The sequence below is a fragment of the Chamaea fasciata genome, unplaced genomic scaffold (assembly GCF_029207755.1).
Source record: "Chamaea fasciata isolate MVZ Bird 193981 ecotype frontalis unplaced genomic scaffold, bChaFas1.0.hap1 SCAF_16, whole genome shotgun sequence".
Classification (NCBI taxonomy): domain Eukaryota; kingdom Metazoa; phylum Chordata; class Aves; order Passeriformes; family Sylviidae; genus Chamaea; species Chamaea fasciata.
In genome coordinates, this window is record NW_027094101.1 from 14,735,921 (window position 1) to 14,753,854 (window position 17,934).

Genomic DNA, 17,934 nt, shown 5'->3' on the forward strand with positions numbered 1-17,934 from the left:
GAGCTCAGGTTTTCTGTACCAGTGCCATTCCCACCTTCTGGAATGGCCTCAGTGGGCCTCTGGTCACAGGGCTGACCCGAAAGCACCATGAATGAAAAGGTCACAAACCCCTCTACAGAGGCTGGCTGCTGGAATTAGGGATCCTTTTGTCCTGAACAGCTGGTGGACTTGAAGTCTTGCAGGTGGCTGGAACTGCAGGGCTGTGGAATGTGACAGATGCAGTTCAGTGTCTGTTCACCTGTCCTTGGGGAAGTACATGGAGCCCTGAGCAATTGTCCCCATTGTCCCCAAAGCCTTTCTGCTGCCCTGCACCGAGAGAGGAAGGGCCACGAGCCCTTTGAACAAGAGCAAGTGAACAGTTATCCTTGTTATCCTTGTGTATCCATGTTATCCTTGTATTCACAGAATCCTGGAATGGTTTGTGTTGGAAGGAACCTTAAAGCCCATCCAGTTCCACCCCCTGCCATGGGCAGGGACACCTCCCACCATCCCAGGCTGCTCCAAGCCCCATCCAGCCTGGCCTTGGACACTTCCAGGGATCCAGGGGCAGCCTCAGCTTCTCTGGGCACCCTGTGCCTGGGCCTGCCCTCCCTCCCAGGGTACAAGTCCTCTCCAATATCCCGTCTAACCCTGCCCTCTGGCAGTGGGAAGCCACTGCCCCTTGTCCTCTCATTCCAGGCCCTTGTCCCCAGTCCCTCTGCAGCTCTCCTGGAGCCCCTTTAGGCTCTGAGCTCTCCCTGGAGCCTTCTCCTCTCCAGCTGAACACCCCCAGCTCTCCCAGCCTGGCTTCAGAGCAAAGGGGCCCCTGCTCTCCCAGATCAGTCCATGGTGACAGTTTGATATCTTAAAGCCTGAAAATACCGAGGAAATTAATTTATTGTGTAGACTCTGAAGTGTGTAGAGGGGAGGATGGCAGTGTAAATCGGATGGGGATGTCACTGAGGGCAGGACCCAAGTGCAGGGCTCTGGTGAGAAATCTCTCCACCGGTCACAAAAGATCCGAGGTGAAGTGTTTGCCCTGTAGGAAGCAGGCTGGAAGGAGTTTGGAAAACAAACTCCTTGGAGCCTTATCTTGAACCACGAGCAGATTGTGTGAGCCTGGGAACGTGGGAACTGGGCTGCTGGACACCGGGAAGGACCGGGAGGTGCTGGGGGGCAGCGGTGGAAGCAGAGGTGTCTCAGTAAGAGTTTGGGATGTAAAAAGGGCAGAGATTGGGCTTTCCTAATTAGTTTTAGTGTCTGATTTTGGGCTCTCATGGGAGATCCAGATGTTTTCTGAGGTCCTGAGGCACAAGCAGAGCAGCGATAGGGCTGTGACCTGCTCTGTGGAGGAGCAGCTCCAGGCAGAGCTCGGGTTAAAGCATAACTCCTTCCTGCCGTGCTCCGAGCAGGAATCTGGGCTGGCCTGGACTCGGCTCAGGAGGTCAACTGCTTATCAAGGTACAGGATACTTCCAGGCAGTGCTGCTGAGCACGGGGTTCTGCTCAGAAGGAAGGATGTGGCCCAGAGGACAGCAAGGATAACCCAGAGAAAAAGGGGAAAACGTGCTTTGGGAAGGTAATGGAAGGAAATCAGTGTGTTTATGCTGGGTGGGCAGTGCTGAGGGAGCTGAACTATGCAAGGTTTCTGCAGAGAGGAAACAGAAAACCAGACAAAACCCTCAAAACTTGTGGGTGTGAGCAGTGCCGAGGCCTCACTACGCCGAGAGCTGCCATGGGGAAGGAAAAATCCCATGGATCAGCTCTCCCACAGTGCTGGCTCTGCTGGGCTCCTGCCTGCAGGGAGGAGCTGCTTGGCTGAGAGCTCGGGCAGGGTGGCGTTGGGCTTTCTGTAAACCTTCTTTGGGCCCAATATTGTCATTGCCTGCCAGAGATCACCCTCTGAGTCACCAAAAGTGCTTCTGACCTGCCCCTGGTAAGCAATCCAAGCTTTATTCATCCCTCTTTTTGTGGCTATAAGGAAGGAATTTGTCATTTAACGCTTAATTATTCACCAGAAACACCAGGAAGGCTGAGATAAACCTCTGACAGGTCACCTTTGGATTCAACCTTTTTCTTTGGGGATGGTTTCCTGGGAAGCATGAGCACCTGGAGCGGGGCTCCCAAGACGTGCTCTTATTTTGGAATTCAGGGGAGCGGGAGGAGGCTGTGGTCACACGGAGGGAAGTGCTGGAGCTCTGCTCCTTATCGGCAGCTCGGGAACAAAAGGCACTCTGTTGGGACTCAGCAGCTCCCTCCTTAAGCCTCCCGGCTCCCCTGGACTTTGCTTCCCTCCTGCCTCGCAGAAGCGGCTCCCGGGGCTGGATCTGGCTCTGCAGACGAGGTGATGTCTCCACAGGTGGGTTTTTGCGAGCTGACACAGAGCGAGGAGGGATTGGATTTCCAGAGGGACCGTGCTCAGCCCCGGAGGTGCCAGGAAGGGGCGGATTGGGAACGCACCTGACTTTTTACAGAGACAGATCGACTTGATTTTTTGCATGGGAATGGTTTAGATTAAAACGGGAGAGATTTAGATGGGACATTGGGAAGGAATCGTTCCCTGGGAGGGAGGGGAGGCCCTGGCACAGGGTGCCCAGAGAAGCTGTGGCTGCCCCTGGATCCCTGGAAGTGTCCAAGGCCAGGCTGGATGGGGCTTGGAGCAACCTGGGAAGGTGTCCCTGCCCACGGCAGGGGGGTTGGAACTGGGTAGATTTTAACTGTCCCTTCTCACCCAAACCATTCCATGATTCTGTGATTCCATGGGCTGTGGTTTAACTTCACACTCCTCTCTGCCTGGGTCTCTGTGGGGAAGTTGGACCAGCAGGGACGGTGCCTGCTGGTTTTTGGGGTGCTGGGGACGGTGTGCCAGGTGTGGTGTTTTGTGAGTTGGCTTTGGGTTTGTTTTTGGGCTGGTGTGTGTTTTCAATTTGCCCCAACAGGTGCAGCGTGTTTCTCTTGCCCAGCCTTGAGGGGGGTGATGATGGAGTGTCACAACCCGAACTGCAGGAGCTGAACTGTGAAAGTTGCCTTCACCCAGGGCACAGGCTCCGTGGCTTCCCTGAAAAGCTGGCATTGCCCAGATATGTGGGAAGAGGGCAATATTGGGACCCAGAGGTGGCAGTCCCCAAAGTGGCATTCCGGGGGTTGAGCTGCCCTGGGGTGTTCCAGGGCTTTGGGGTCAGCTGCATCAATGTGGGACTATAAACACGACTGTGTCCCTTCTCCTGGCTCCCAGCCTGGCACTGTCACTGCTGTCTGGGCCACAGGGTGTCCTTGGGGTGGGATTTTTGTAGCTGATCCGTCTCCTCTCCATCCTGTGCACACTCAGGGCCGGATTCTTCAGAAACAGGCTCATACTGCTGGGAAAACAGAGTTGTTTTTCCTTTTCCTTGTCACTCACCTCCCCTCCCAACCTTCCGAGTGTTTGTGTCCAAGGACAGCAGAGCTTTGGGATGTCAGGACAGCTCCAGGGACAGCCCTGCCTGGAAGGAACCTCCCTGGGAGCCGGACTTTGCCCTCCTTTCCAAGGCAATGCCTTGGCAGAGCTTGTGCTGAAGCTTCTGTCCCTGGCAGATCAAAGCTGAGCCTGTCCCTGCCTGGACCTTGCAGGTGATTCCCCAGAATCTCTTTCCTCACACTGCAGCAGCTTTTCTTAAATCCATGTGGTTTTACAGCACTTTACAACATCTGATTAAGTAATCTTTACTTAGTCATCAGATGCCTGGAATGGACGAGCTGCTGCTGGAGGAGGCTCCTAAAGGCACCTCCCCACCTCACCTGTCTCAGCAGGGCACCTTACACCATCCCATGTTGATTTCACCATTTATTTCCTTTGAGAAGCAGGTGTGCCCACCTGGGCTCTGAGATCCCTGGAGTTTCCCTGAGCAGGCAGAGATGCCTCTGGGTGGCCCATGTCCTGTCAGCCAGGTGTGGCTCTGGGGAAATACCTACTGGAGGAGCTGGCTTTGCGATTGGGAACCTTTGTAAAACCCTGATCCTGTTCCAGCTTGGAACTCTGTTTATGCCTGAGTCCCAGTTTTAATGTCTGAGGTTTGCCTGAAGCACCCAGGGTGTGTTTTATTAGATAAAAACTTAAAGTGTACTGATATTGGTGACACCAACCCTGCTCTGAATGTTCCTGGCAAGTCCCCAGGGGTGGTTGAAGCCCAGCCTGGCTGTCCTGAGCCCTTGGATGTTTTTAAGTGTTTTGGGCTTTTTTTAAGCCGGAAAAAATATTTACTTTCTGCTCACAGGAAGGCAAAGCTGGCTGAAGGAGAGCTGTGGCAGGGGGGTTTGAAGGGCCAGTGTACAAACCAGCTGCTCATGAGGCGATAAATAAGAACTTTCTGTACCCACACACTTGCCCAGGGACAGGAATTTGTCTCTGTCAGGCATTTGGCAATACCCGAACCCCCTTGGTTTGCCTATCTCCTCCTGGCATCTCTTCTTGAGGTTTAGTTACTGATTCTGTGGTGAAATGCGTAGCAAAGTTCTCCACGCTCGTGCTCAGGAGAAGGACTTTGTTTACAGATTCAGCTGCTTCTTAACTCATTGTCCACGCAGGTTTAATTTTAATAGGACTCTCTTGCTCTTGGAGCCCCATCTAGGCTGGTATCACAGAGGAAAAATACAATTTTAGATAAGAAATTGATGCATATCTTTGGTGTGGCTGAAGGGCAGTCGTTGATGTGCTGTGCTGGTGAGTTGTGCTACTTCCAAAAGGGTTGCTCCCAAATCCAGCCTGTCCATACGTGTATTTCCCATCAATAAGGTGTTTTGGAACAATTTGATAGAGAAATCCTAGAATCATGGAATGGTTTGGGTTGGAAGGAACCTTAAAGGTCCTCTTGTTAACATCTGACTAAGGGCACCGGTCAGCTCCTGGTTTGCTTCATGTTGAGAGGGTCAGCAGTAACCACAGCAGGGTTTGTAATCAAATTACTTGTGAATTGGGGTGTTTGGAAGTTTTTTGGCTTCTTTCAGTAGTTGTCTTTACTCTGTGCTTATTATAATACCTCGATTTGCTCATTATAATACTTCAACGTGTACTTAAATTTAAGCTTTTCCTGTAAGAAGTCGGGGGGGAGGAGGAGTTGGTATTTAAAAAGCAGCCTTTATTTTGTAGCGTGCAAGCAAAATTCTTTCCAGTTTGGCATGAAATCTTTTTCAAACGGGCAAAAGGGAGGGGAATGTGCAGCTGGGGGTGGCTGTTGTCACCTCTTGGGCTCTCTCTGTCCGTGACCAAGCCAAGGCAGGTCAAGCCTCTGCTTCCTCTTGTCCCTCCTGCTGGAGCATTAATGGTGTTTCTTGACAGTGCAGCATAAATCCAGTAAAGCACTTAAGCAAGTCCCAGCTTTAGGTGTGTAAGTGCTTTTGGTGGATTTATGCTTTTTTAAGTGGGTGGGGGCTTTAGAGTATTTGTTTCTCTCTGCAAGACTGGCACAGGCTCTGCCCTGGTGGAGTTCACTGCAACAGCCCCTGACTTCAGCCCAGCTCTGTGCAGGTTTATGTCAAGTTTAACTTCAGGGTGGTGTCCTGGAGGTGCTGGTGCCTGCAAGCCAGGTGGAGGCTGAGCCAGGCTTCCAAGGAGGAGCTCCTGGCTGTCTCCATCCTGCTGAGTGTGGTGGGCACAGGGGCTGGGAGAGCAAAACAGGGCTGGACTGAGTCACTTGGCTGCTCCCAGTGTCCATGTGGAGTGGGAATTGCTGTTATCAGCTCTCTCTCCATCCCTTCAAGGTTTTCTATCCCTTTTTGCCTCTGAAAGTGTCCAAGGCCAGGCTGGATGGGGCTTGGAGCAACCTGGGATAGTGGAGTAGGCAGGGAGTGGAATGAGATGGGCTTTAAAGTCCCTTCCAACCCAAACCACCCCATGGTTTTATGAATACACTGCTTTGAGAAATGTAATTTCCTCCAAAATCTTGGAAAAAGCCCTGAAAGCTGTTCTGTGCACCCTGGCAGAGGAAAAGGGTTTTGCTTCAGTCATGCCTGCATTGAAACTGCTGCTGCCTTTCCTGTGCTCCCACCCCTCTGCCCGACCCCTCCAGTGACACGGGATCAGCTGGAGCTCAGCACCAGCCCTGGCACATCCCAAAATTCCTTCATTTGCTCTGAGGCGTGCTGGGGAAATCCCCAAATCTTAGGAAAGGGGCTGGCACTGAGAGGGGTAACAAGAGCTTTGGCTTTTGGAGAGTTGTGCTGCTTCTCCCATGGTTCTCCAGACATCAGGGTCAGAAGGGATTGTCCCTGCCCGTGTGTAGGAGCAAACAGGCAGGACTGAAGCTGAACACCTGCCTGGGGTGCAGAACTGGGAGGAAAACACAATTCTCCTTGCTCATATCACAATCTCTTAAAACCCAAACTGCTTTCCCAGAGGCTGCTCAGTGATGGATTTGAGATGCTGCTCCAGCTGAAGTGCAGAGATTTGAGTCCCTGCAAATCAGAAGAAGTAATGGAGATTTAGAAACAGTTTATTTGCTGTTGAGGGATGGAAGGTTTTACCAGACAGGGCCAAAAAAAAAAAAGGTGCTCCAAGGGCTAATTGGGAGTTTTGAATGGTGGTTTTTGCAGGAAATTCAGGTTAATAACATGTCCTCTTGGAATGGAGTGGGAGAAAGCAGCAGTGCTGCTGAGTCAGGAGTGGGTAATCCCTCCTGCCCTGGCCAAATCCATCCTGGCTCACAACAAAACCTCTCTCCAACTCTTACTTAGTCCCTGTTTTTGTGGTCGGCTTCCCAAGCCCTGCAAGGCTGAGGTGCACCCCGCAGAGCCCACAGAGCACTGGCTAGACCTGGGGTGATTCCAGAGGCTGGATTCCTGTGCCCAGAAATACAACACAGCCAAAACTCCCTGCCTCATCCACGTTTTGTCCTGCCCTGCCACGAATCCACGCAGCTGCGGGATCTTATTGTTTTGCTTCTTGTGTTTTTTCCTTCACCCAGGCAAATGAGGTGACTGACAGTGCCTACATGGGCTCGGAGAGCACCTACAGCGAGTGCGAGACCTTCACGGATGAGGACACCAGCACCCTGGTCCAGCACGAGATGCACGACGAGGTGGAGACCGACAGCGCCATCGACTCCACCGTGCACTCGGAATTCACGGATCCCATCGAGGAGCCGGAGCATGGGTGAGTGGGAGCAGCCAGGAGCAAAGCCCCCCGTGCAGGGCAGGCAGGAGGGAGACACGGCCTGAGGGCTTCGCAGCGAGTGGGCCCAGTTTGTCTTGCTGGAACTTGGTTTGTTCTTTGTGTTCGTAAGGGCGCGCGAGACCGAAATAGCTCTTCTGGAGGAATAAGGAGAATAATTAGGCTGGTTTGTGTAGGCTGCTTTGGAGCCCGGCCTGGCAATCTCTTTGAGTTAATCGTTGCTTGCCTTGGAAGATCTTCTGTACCCTCATTAGCATCTTTAACCTCTAAAATAACTTCTCAGGTGATCCAAACACCTGAAAGACTTGCAGTTTTTAATCTATCACTTAAGCCTGAAACACAACATATAATTTTCCAGTCAGGAGGGAAACTCGTTCTATTTTTGTTTTCCCTAAAAACATGCATGTGCCCTTTGATGTGCAATCACCTCCTGTAATAACTGGTTTGAAACCTCTGCCTGGAGCACAGAAATGTGAGCCAAGATCTCCTTCCCCGGGTCTGAACTGCTGCTGGCGAAACTGCTCCTAGGCCCACCCCATTTTTTGGAGGAAAAGTGGGGTTTGGGGTGAAACTGGGATGCTGGCAGGCAGGAGGGCAGGGAAGAGCTCCTTTAGGATCAGAATCACAGAACGGTTTGGGTTGAAAGGGACCCTAAAGCTCATCTCATTCCACCCTCTGCTATGGGCAGGGACACCTTCCACTAAACCATGTTTCTCCAAGCCCCATCCTGGACACATCCAGGATTGGAACAGCCACAGCTTCCCTGGAAAATCTGTGCCAGTGCCAGGTTAGTGCCCCATGAACACCAATCTGCACCAAAACCTCTGGAATCACCTTTGCTTGAGGTCTGCATCACACAGTTTTGTCCCAAAACGCAAGGTCCGGGGTTGGTGCTCCAGGGAGTGCTTACAGCTCCCACTGCTTTTTGGGAGCACCAGGCTTCCCTCCCAGCCCAAAATCCCATCTGGGGATGTCACAGAGGCGGCGAGCAGCGCTGGGCCCCGGGGCTGAAAGGGTGCCGTGGATTAGAGCAGAAATGGGATTATCCAGCTCGGCTCTTCTCGCCGCAGCTCGCCCAGCTCAGTGACAGTTAAATTGGGAGATAATCAGCTGTGAGGTCGCTGTCACCAGCACAGGGTCCCCGCGGGGGTCATGGCAGCCTGCGTGCGCTCCCGGCCGCTGGGGAAAGCCGCCGGCTTCGGATTCGCCTGCCTGTAGGTACAGAACGCTGGGACACGGGGGGACGTCAGCCTGTTCTGCTGCTTCTCAGGGATGGGGTCAGCAGCACAGGAGGGACAGGCTTGTTGGAGGAAGTCCAGGGGAGGCCACGGAGATGCTCCAGGGGCTGGGGCCCCTCTGCTCTGGAGCCAGGCTGGGGGTGCTCACCTGGAGAGGAGAAGGCTCCGGGGACACCTCAGAGCCCCTTCCAGGGCCTAAAGGGGCTCCAGGAGAGCTGGAGAGGGATGAGGGACAGGGGATGGATGGACAGGACACAGGGAATGGCTTCCCAGTGCCAGAGGGCAGGGATGGATGGGATATTGGGAAGGAATAACAATATCCAGGCCTCAGGGTTGGGAGGACCTGGCACAGGGTGCCCAGAGAAGCTGTGGCTGCCCCTGGATCCCTGGCAGTGTCCAAGGCCAGGTTGGACATGGGGGCTTGGAGCAGCCTGGGCTAGTGGGAGGTGTCCCTGCCCATGGCAGGGGGTGGCACTGGATGGGCTTTAAGGTTCCTTCCAACCCAAACCATTCTGGGATTCCCTCCCTTCCCGGGTGTGGGCCTGGGTAGGTCAGATGTCCTTTGAGTGCTCTGTCCAAGCACAGTGGGGCTTGTTCCCAGATTGTTAAATGTGTGCAAATTCCAGGGAGCCAAAAACTTAATTTGATTTGTAGATTTGAAAGGTTTGAAGTGGGAACCTCTTGGAGTGCTGAGGGCTGGTTTTGGTACCATCAGACCCCACAGAGGAGGACACTTCTGGTACCCAGGGGCAGCCAGGGCAGTACAGTCTCCCCAGTGCAGCTGCTGGGCTGAATCAGAGCTTCAACATCACTGCTCAGGAGCTCTCAGAGCTCAACATTCCTGAAATGTTTTAAGCTTAAAGGTTGTTTAGGCTGTGTGTAGTAATGATTAGTTGGACTCTGGGTCCTGAAACTGCCTGAGCCTCCAGACGTGAATAGGAAATAAAATTTACTGCCCGAAGCATCCAGGTTGAGGGTTTCCAGGTGCCTGATCAGATCTGCTTCTGTACAGTGCTTATCAAACCACAGCCCCAAATTTAGAGTTCTGAGCTTGGGTTTTGCTTCTGAATTAGCAATTCCACCCCCTGGCTTCTATTCCTGGAGAGATTTCCGCTGCTTTTGGTGAAGGTCTGACTCACCACGGGGCTGGATGGGTTCTGGTGGATCCCACTGTGGAATGTTGGTGCTTCTCAAGGGCACGAGGAGGATGTGCAGATGCCCACAAGCTGGGCTGGATTTATTTGTGGTTAAATAGAGATCTGGAGGGTTGACATGTTTTTATTAGCAGGATAAGGGCAAATCCTTCAGATGCAGCAGCTTTTTTGTCATAAATGGCTTATCTGTAATCTTTTTTTCTTTCTGGTTTAGTCCAGCAATCTGCTCATACCTCACTTCCCTCTCGTAGCAAGTGCATGGAGATAAGGGCATAGCCAATACCAATTTCTGTAATAATGCAATATTATTACGATTTTTAGCATAGAGTTTTGGAGAGGAGAGTGTTGTTAATCCCCCAAAACAAACGTGTGGCTCACAGCCCCGTGGCCACTTTCACAGCCCGGTTGTTGCAAATCCCTCCTGCCTTTTCTCCAGCTTAATTTGAAAACTTCCATGGTCCTGGGCAGGGAAGGAGGCTTGGCTTGGTGCTGAGGCCCTGGCACAGGGTGCCCAGAGAAGCTGTGGCTGCCCCTGGATCCCTGGCAGTGTCCAAGGCAAGGCTGGAAGGGACTTGGAGCAACCTGGGATAGTGGAAGGTGTCCCTGCCCATGGCAGGGGCTGGAATGAGATAAGCTTTAAGGTCCTTCCAGCCCAAACCATTCCAGCATTCTGTGGCTCCATGCAATGGAAAGACTCTTCCAGGGACAATGACTCTGTGCTGTGTCCCCTCAGGAGCAAGGAACATCCCAGGAGCCCTGCTGGGTGTGTTCAGGGTTTGCACCGAGCCTTAATACGCTGCAGCCTCCTGGATCTGGTGCTAAAAACACATGGAGCAGCATTCCCCACTCCAGGATTGTCACACACAGCATTTTTCCCGGCAGGAGCAGGGAAAGGGCTCCAGTGTCTTGCTGGGGGTCTGTCCCAGTTGCCTGAACCCACCCCTCCCCAGGGGTTATGGGGTTAAAGCCCAGGCCCTTGAGAGGATTAGGCAGCAACAAGTGTGAGCCGTGCACGGGCTGCTGTGGAACTCACACCATATTTAGGATGTGGCTGGGACATGCCCAGCCCTTTCTCTGCTGTGCTTTTAGTCGAGCAAGGGCTTGTCACCAGCCCTGGACACTGTCTTGCAAGTCTGAGTGCCCCCAAATCCTGTGTTGCAGCTGCCAATGGAAAATCTTGGTTTATTGGGGGAAAAAATCACCATAAACTTCCCAGTGGTGCCTGGGCTGTTCCTGTCCTCTCCTGCTCTGCCCCAAAATAGGACACATCACTCACTTGGTGGGGTGGGTTGACCCTGGCTGCACACCAGGAACCCACCAAAGCTGCTCCATCCCTGCCCTCCAAAGACAGGGACAGGAAAAGAAAATATAACAAAGGATTAGTGAGTTGAGGTGAGGACAGGAGAAATCATTCATCAAACACTGTCATGGGCAAAACAGACTCGAATTGGGGATATTAACTGAATTTATCGCTGACAAAATCAGAGCAGGATAATGAGAAGTAGAATCAAACCTTATAAACACCTTCACCCCTCCATCAGCCCTCCTTCCCCGTTCCCCCTCCTTTCCCACAGTGGCACAGGGAGGTGGGAGTGGGGTTATGGTCAGTTCATCACACATTGTTCCAGCCACTGCTCAGGGAGAGGGCTCAGTGCCTTGCACTGCAGACACCTCTCCAACCAAAGTCCATCTCATGGGCAATGGTTCTCCAGGAACTGCTGCCCTGTGTGTCACTCTTCTGTGGGGTCAGTCCTTCATGCACAGCCTGGGTCCTCCACAGGGTCACAAATCTGACCAGGACTCTGCTCCAGCATGGGCTCCTCTCTCCATGGATCCACAGGTCCCTGCCAGGACCCTGGCCCAGCACAGCTTCCCACAGGCCAACAGCCCCTCTCAGGCACCCCCTGCTCCAGGCCTGGGCTCCTCCAGGGGCTGCAGGGGCATCTCTGCACCTCCCTGCCCTCCACAGGCTGCTGGAACACAGCTGCCTCCCCATGGGTTTCCCCACAGAATCTCAGGGCAATCCCAGCTCTGGTGCCCGCAGCAGCTTCTGCCCCTCTCCTGCCCTGCCCTGCAGAGCTGTTCCTCTCCAATGTTCTCACCCCACTCTTCTGTGCGCTCAGTTCAGCTGCCCCATCAGTTTTTGTGTTTTCCCTCTCAAATCCATTATCCCAGAGGTGCCACCGCCATTCCTGGTGGGCCCAACCTCAGCCAGCAGCGGGTCCATCTTGGAGCCACCAGTGGTGGGCTTTGCTGGACGTGGGGGAAGCTTCCAGCAGCTCCTCACAGAACCCACCACTCCCTTACCAAGTCTTGTCCACACAAACCCAATACTCCTGGGAAGAGGGTGTCCTGGATGCAATGGAAAGGCTGCTGTGGCACCCCCCTCTAACGTGTGTCCCTGTCTGTCCCCACAGATCCCATCCCCACGAGCTGGCCCTGGGCTCCGAGCTCAGCCACTCCATCGTCACCGTCATCAGCGGGGAGGAGCATTTCGAGGATTACGGGGAAGGGAACGAGGCCGATCTGTTCCCGGACCCTTTGTGTAATGGGGAAAGCAGCTTTGGCAGCTCCTCCTTCCTCTCTCCCAGGTAATGCCCGGCCCCAGTGCTGCTTCACCAGGGGCGCTCGCTCGCTGCTTCACTCTGCTCTGTGGGCCAGGGGTTTCCTGGGGATTTGCCGGGCAGGGGGCCTGGCAGACTCTGGGTACAACAGGATAATCGGCTTGGAAGTGGAAGAGGAATTCCCCCCCTCGGTGTTTCTTTTCCCCGGTCCTGCTGACACCCAGCAGGAGGTGGAAGAGCTGTCTGCATTTCCAGCGTCACATTCCCACTCCTGTTAGGGATGTGGCTCCTCACAGAACCTTCCAGGAGAGAAAACCACCTGCAGCTTTATCCCTGATCCTGCAGGATGACTGGTTTTTTTTCCCTATTTTATTATTTTGGGCTTTTCTGCAGTGTTTGGTTGGATTTGCACGAGCTGCAGCAGCATTCCTTCTCTAGGGATATGCAGAGCAGGCTGTCGCATTTCCTCCTTGCTTTAGGGTCTGAAATCAGGAAAAGTCTATTTTCCAGCCCGAGCAGGGTGGGCTGAGGAGCTGGTATGGTGGTACAAACCCCATCAATACTTTTTTTCTAAAGAAAATAAGTAAAAGCTGGAATGTCATCCAGTGCTGCAGCCCACAAGATGTCTGGGATGACAGGAGACACTGGGAATGTGTTCCTCCGTTGGAAGCACATCTCTGCACAGGACAGGAGTGACCCCTGCCAACCACACACCCGTGCTAAAGACAAAAATATACTTCTTTCTCTTTGGAATGACACTTCTGTGCCTTTCTGCAGCCATGTAAACTTCTCAGGGTTTGGGGTTTTTTCCTGTCTTCCTGTTTTCTCCCGGCTTCCCAAACCCCTTCATGGAGTTTGGACAATTCTGGTTGCACAGGGCTGGCAGGGAAGAGCAGGTGAGGACTCATTTCTTTTGGGCTGGTGCAGCAGCAGTGTTGGAGGTGTTAATCACAAACAGGAGAGTTGCTGTAAAGAATTGCCAACCTTTTCCTTTAGGAAACCAGTGCTCCAGCACTGGGATACCCTGCAGTGGGAGGGGCAGGGTCTCTGATCCATGCTTGTCCTTGGCTTGCACCGGGCAGGAATGTAGGGCTGGCTGTGCTGGTGCTGTGGCATAGGAAGAACTCTCTGATTAAAACCCAGCCTTGGTGTTCGTTTTTCCTTGAGGATGGGCTGCCAGCCTCATCCAGAAGGCTCCTGGCAAGAAAATACCCAGATAAAGGAGCTTTTCAATCACTTAAACTTTTTTCTTGAACATCAGGCCAGAGCTCCCGGTTTGCCCACGCTCCCAGAGCTCCAGTCTTGCTCTGCCAGGGCACCATCTCTCCTCTGCTCTGTCTCTGGATCTGATCCACACCTTATCCCATCTTCCCTGTGCTGGGAGGGGCTCGCTGGGCACGTGGCCACACAGGTTGTGGTGGTTTGTGCTGGAGACTCTCTGCTGGGGCTTGCTGGGGAGGCAGACTGGAGATAAACCCTGCAAAACCTCTGGAGTCAGGAATGTGGGGCTGTTTGAGCTGGAGGATTTCCTTGTGCCTCGCAGGTCTAGCCTCCCCTTGGATTATTGCTGTTTATGTGAAGTCCTTCCCTAAACATTCCCTCAGTCTGTGCAGCTCTTCTGACTTTGGATAGGAAGGGACAGGACACAGGGAATGGCTTCCCACTGCCAGAGGGCAGGGATGGATGGGACATTGGGAAGGAATTGTTCCCTGGGAGGGTGGGCAGGCCCTGGCACAGGGTGCCCAGAGCAGCTGTGGCTGCCCCTGGATCCCTGGAAGTGTCCACGACCAGATCGGACGTTGGGGCTTGGAGCAGCCTGGGATGGTGGAAGGTGTCCCTGCCCATGGCAGGGGGTGGGTTGGGATGAGCTCTAATGTCCTTTCCCACCCAAACCATTCCGTGCCTGAGCAGCCCCAGTGTGTTCAAACACACCTGAAGCGACCACAGGCTGTCCCTGGTTCAGGCCAAATGGTTTTTTTGGCTGTGTTTTGAATGCAAAGATCAGCATCACTTCTAAAGGGCCGCATCACCACATACCCTTTCCATGCTACAGCAGTCTCTAAATGGGAATCATTTCTAGAAATTCTCCTGCTACGACTCCAGAAGATGAACACAAACCCCAAGAGCCTTCAGGGAGCACTGTGGGGTGCAGTGCTTCCCTGCTCAGTCCTTGTATATCTGTTTGTGATCCCTCCTCTTGAGTCTTCCCTCGCATACCCATCCAGTAGGAAAAGTCTCTTTGCAGCTCTCAGTGGGAAATAAAGGGAAAAGCTCCGTGTGCCCATCCCAGCCACCAGGAAGCACCAAGGACCTGTGGAAGACAAACGTTGCTCCAGGAGATGGAGGAAGGCACAGGAAGGCTCTGTATTGTAGAACCACCGAATGTGCTGAGCTGGAAGGGACCCATCAGGATCCTGGAGTGGGTGGGGACACCCCAGGGCTGAGCTCTCACCCACTCCAAGGCAGGGAGCCAGGGCAGCCAGAGGCCAGGAGGATCTGCACACACCCCAGGAGCTGCCAGGCTGGCCTGGGGCTTCTCCTCCACACTTCTCATTTTGATTAATGCTGGCTGAATTTGGGTTCCCACCTGGCCCAGGCTGCACCACCTGGGAAGTGAATGCACCCAAGAGCACCCAGAAAAGGGACATCCCTTTCTCCAGGTGCTACACAGCTGCTGTCACCTCTTCCCTCCACAAACCCTGAGCCACCGACCTGTCTCTGCTGGGAAAACGTTATCCCGAGGAAAATACCTGCCCTGAGGGGTAGGGGGAATGGTTTTCAATTGAATTTTTTTTTCCAGGAATGGGAAGAGATGATAATTTGGCATTTGCTGGTGTCCAGCCTGTCTGAGGGGGCTGGGAAATACTGTACAGACAGCACAGACTCCAGGCCTGACCCTGGGGTGGGGGCTGAGCCAGGGGACCCTTGGGATGTCCCAGCTCTGCACATGCCCCAGGCCAGGGTTGTGTTTGTGTATCCCAGGATTCACTGCCCCTCCGGATGCCTGTTGGGATTATCTTGCTTGTGTTTGCTCACACCTTTACCTGTCTCTCTGATTGAACTGCTTGAGTTTTTCACTATTTAACCTTTCTTTGATTCACGTCCGTGGCTTCCAGAAGCACATTTTCCTACAGGGAGGATTTGTGGAGTCTGGCCCCAAATTAACACAAACCATTGGCTGTTCAGAATCCCCTCTGTCCTGCCCAAATCATGAGGAAGTGTCTCCCAGTTTCCCAAGCTGTGAAAGTCCTATAGACCCCCATGCCCCTTCCCAACTGGCATTCCCTGCAGGAATGCAGCACTGCTGCTTCTTGGGCTTTGCTTTGGAGGAGAGTGGGCTTAAACTGCACCTGTCCGTTTCATCTTGGCTTAAAAGCTGTTTGCAGTGAAAATTTGACTCTGCATTACTGAGGCAGGTCTGCAGCAGCATAGCTGCTCTACTTTTAAAGCATCCCATTGGAAAACAGGACACTGACCAAAGGATCATAGAACCCCACAATATCCTGAGTGGGAATAGACCCAGGATCATCCAGCCCAGCCCCTGGCCCTGCACAGACCCCCCAACAATCCCACCCTGGGCATCCCTGGCAACTCTGTCTAAACACTCCTGGAGCTCTGGCAGCCTCAGGGCTGTGCCCATTCCCTGGGGAGCCTGGGCAGTGCCCAGCACCCTCTGGGGGAAGAACCTTTTCCTAAAATCCAGCTTAAACCCCCCTTAGATTCAGCCCTGGCCCACGGCACCCAGTCCTGCAGCGTGCAAGTTCATTCTGCACTCACTGAGGCAAACCAGGAGCCTCCTGAGACAGATTGCCTGGAAAATCCTGTTGGAAAATAAACTTTGCAGTGCTGTAGGTTTGTAGGAAGCACTTACCTCACCTGCCCTGGGCTCTTGGGGATTGAGATTGGCTCAGGGGTTTGGAAATGTGGGCCAAGCTCAGCTGCTGGGAGTCTCTGGGAGGAGGTTGACAGAAGTGTTGCGAATTATTTACTGTATAAATTCTATTGAGCAATTACAAATGATCAATTAGCTACTTCTTGTTATAAACTATTCTAAATTAGAAATTATCTATATATGATGATAAGCAGCCCCATATTGGCTTTAATTTGGCTTCGAAAACTGTGGTGGGAGGCAGCCCAACCTGCCCTGTTGCTTTTTAATTCAAACTTCCTACCTCCCACCAAAAATTCCCCTACCTTGAGGGACCCTCAGCTTGTGGAAGCCACGGCTGCAGCAGCTGCTCCCTGTGCGTTCTGTGCTGTTGACTTGACCCTTGTGATCTCTCTAGCACCAATCCGCTCGCTGCGAAACTGCACAGCATTCTCGCAGATGAAGCTTTTGAGTTTTACTGTAGCCAGTGCCACAAACAAATCAACCGCCTCGAGGATCTTTCTGCTCGCCTGAATGATCTTGAAATGAATAGGTAACCGGGCTCGTGTGCGTGGCCATCCCAGCCTGGGGAGTGATGTTCTGCCTGGGAAGGCTCTCCTTGTCTGGCGCAGCTTTTCTCTCTCTCCGCGCCGGTGGATAGCGGGTGGGGAAAGGGGATGAGTTTCACCAGGCCACGGGAGGTGCTCCAGGTGGTGGTGACCTCGTGGAGGGTGAGCAGGAGGTGCCTTTCATGCAGGCCCTGGGGGCTGGCAGACAAGGAGAGCTTTTCCTGCCCTTTGCATGCCTGTGCATGGTGGGTTCCGTGGGAGCTGGCCGTGTACAGTATTTCTGTCACCAAGGAAAGACTGGGAATGGTGTGGAAGGGGAGCCTGGAAGGGCAGGGACAGCCCATCCTCCTGCTGCAGGAGCAACCTGAAGGCATCAGCCTGCTCCACAGGGCTTTGGAGCAGACAGATCTTGTCTCACCCAGCTTCATGCACAGCCTGCCTACCCTGGTGTCACCATGGGCTGGGGAGATGTGACAGACACCAGGAACGTCAGGGGATTTTGGATGGCATCTTGGAGGTCTCCCAGGCAGCAGCTGGATATGTTGTCTGACAAGTGGGGAGGGATTTCTGCCTGTTGATTTGTTCATTCAGAGCTGGTTGCAGCCCTCTGGGCGGAAGGATGGTGGCATTGGTGATAAATCTTTCTTCTTGTGGCTGTTGTGGTTATTCAGACCTGGGTTTTGGTCATGGTCTTGGTCTTTCTGTCCTTTGCAGGGACAGTGTGATCTGGGAGCTCCCCTGGTCTATGGGAGGAGAACTGGAAAAAAAATAGCAGCTTGAATTCAATTCTTTTTAATGAAAAAAAAGTCTCTCCCTTTATTTTCCTTGGTTAAATAGTTGTCTTTGCTGTTGGAGGCCTTGAGGGTCAGTGATGGGTCTTAGGTTTTGCAGGCATTAAGGAGAACGCTGGTTTTCCCTGGAAGCCCCACTCCATTTCAGGTTTTCTCCAGCACATCTACCTGCAAAGCTGAGCTAACACCTCAGAGCCTCCTGTGATGGGTGGGATTTCCTGTGGAGCTTCTCTGTCCTGTGGTCACAGTGGGAATTCCATAAGCTCTGATTTGCCCTGTGAGTCGGTGCAATTCCTCCATCTGTGTTCAGGGTTTCCCAAGCACAAATTTGCTGGGAATATGTTCCAAGGGCCTTTGTGGAAGGGGCAGTGCCCTCTCTGTGTGTGGTGTGGATGAGAGGTGTCCCGTGCAGCGTGTGGGACGTGCAGGACCTGCTGCTCCTCTCTGCATTGCCACGGACCTGAGGCCCTCCAAGCAGGGAACAAGTCCTGGAGCAGCAGGAATGGGACCGAAATCTGGGACAAGCCTGAAGACACCTCCTCCAGAGGATTCTGGCAGTTGGGATGAAGCCCAAAGCACCCCAGGGCAGGCTCACTTGTAAAAACTGCGGGCACGTAGTGTTTTATCC

General features: G+C 53.2%; 1 protein-coding gene across 6 annotated transcripts in view; it reads left to right on the top strand.

The window, feature by feature from the left end:
- Window positions 1–17,934, top strand: part of RAB11FIP3 (RAB11 family interacting protein 3) — a 73,860-nt gene that overhangs the window by 40,763 nt on the left and 15,163 nt on the right. For 2 of the 6 annotated variants that reach the window (XM_066198081.1, XM_066198087.1), the window contains 3 exons: window positions 6,917–7,104; window positions 11,932–12,105; window positions 16,365–16,499. In XM_066198081.1, the coding sequence (XP_066054178.1) occupies window positions 6,917–7,104; window positions 11,932–12,105; window positions 16,365–16,499 (497 nt within the window). Of the gene's footprint in view, window positions 1–1,377; window positions 1,558–1,897; window positions 1,915–2,233; window positions 2,338–6,916; window positions 7,105–11,931; window positions 12,106–16,364; window positions 16,500–17,934 lie in introns of those variants that run through there. The other 4 variants (XM_066198085.1, XM_066198086.1, XM_066198084.1 and 1 more) reach the window with 4 other exon arrangements.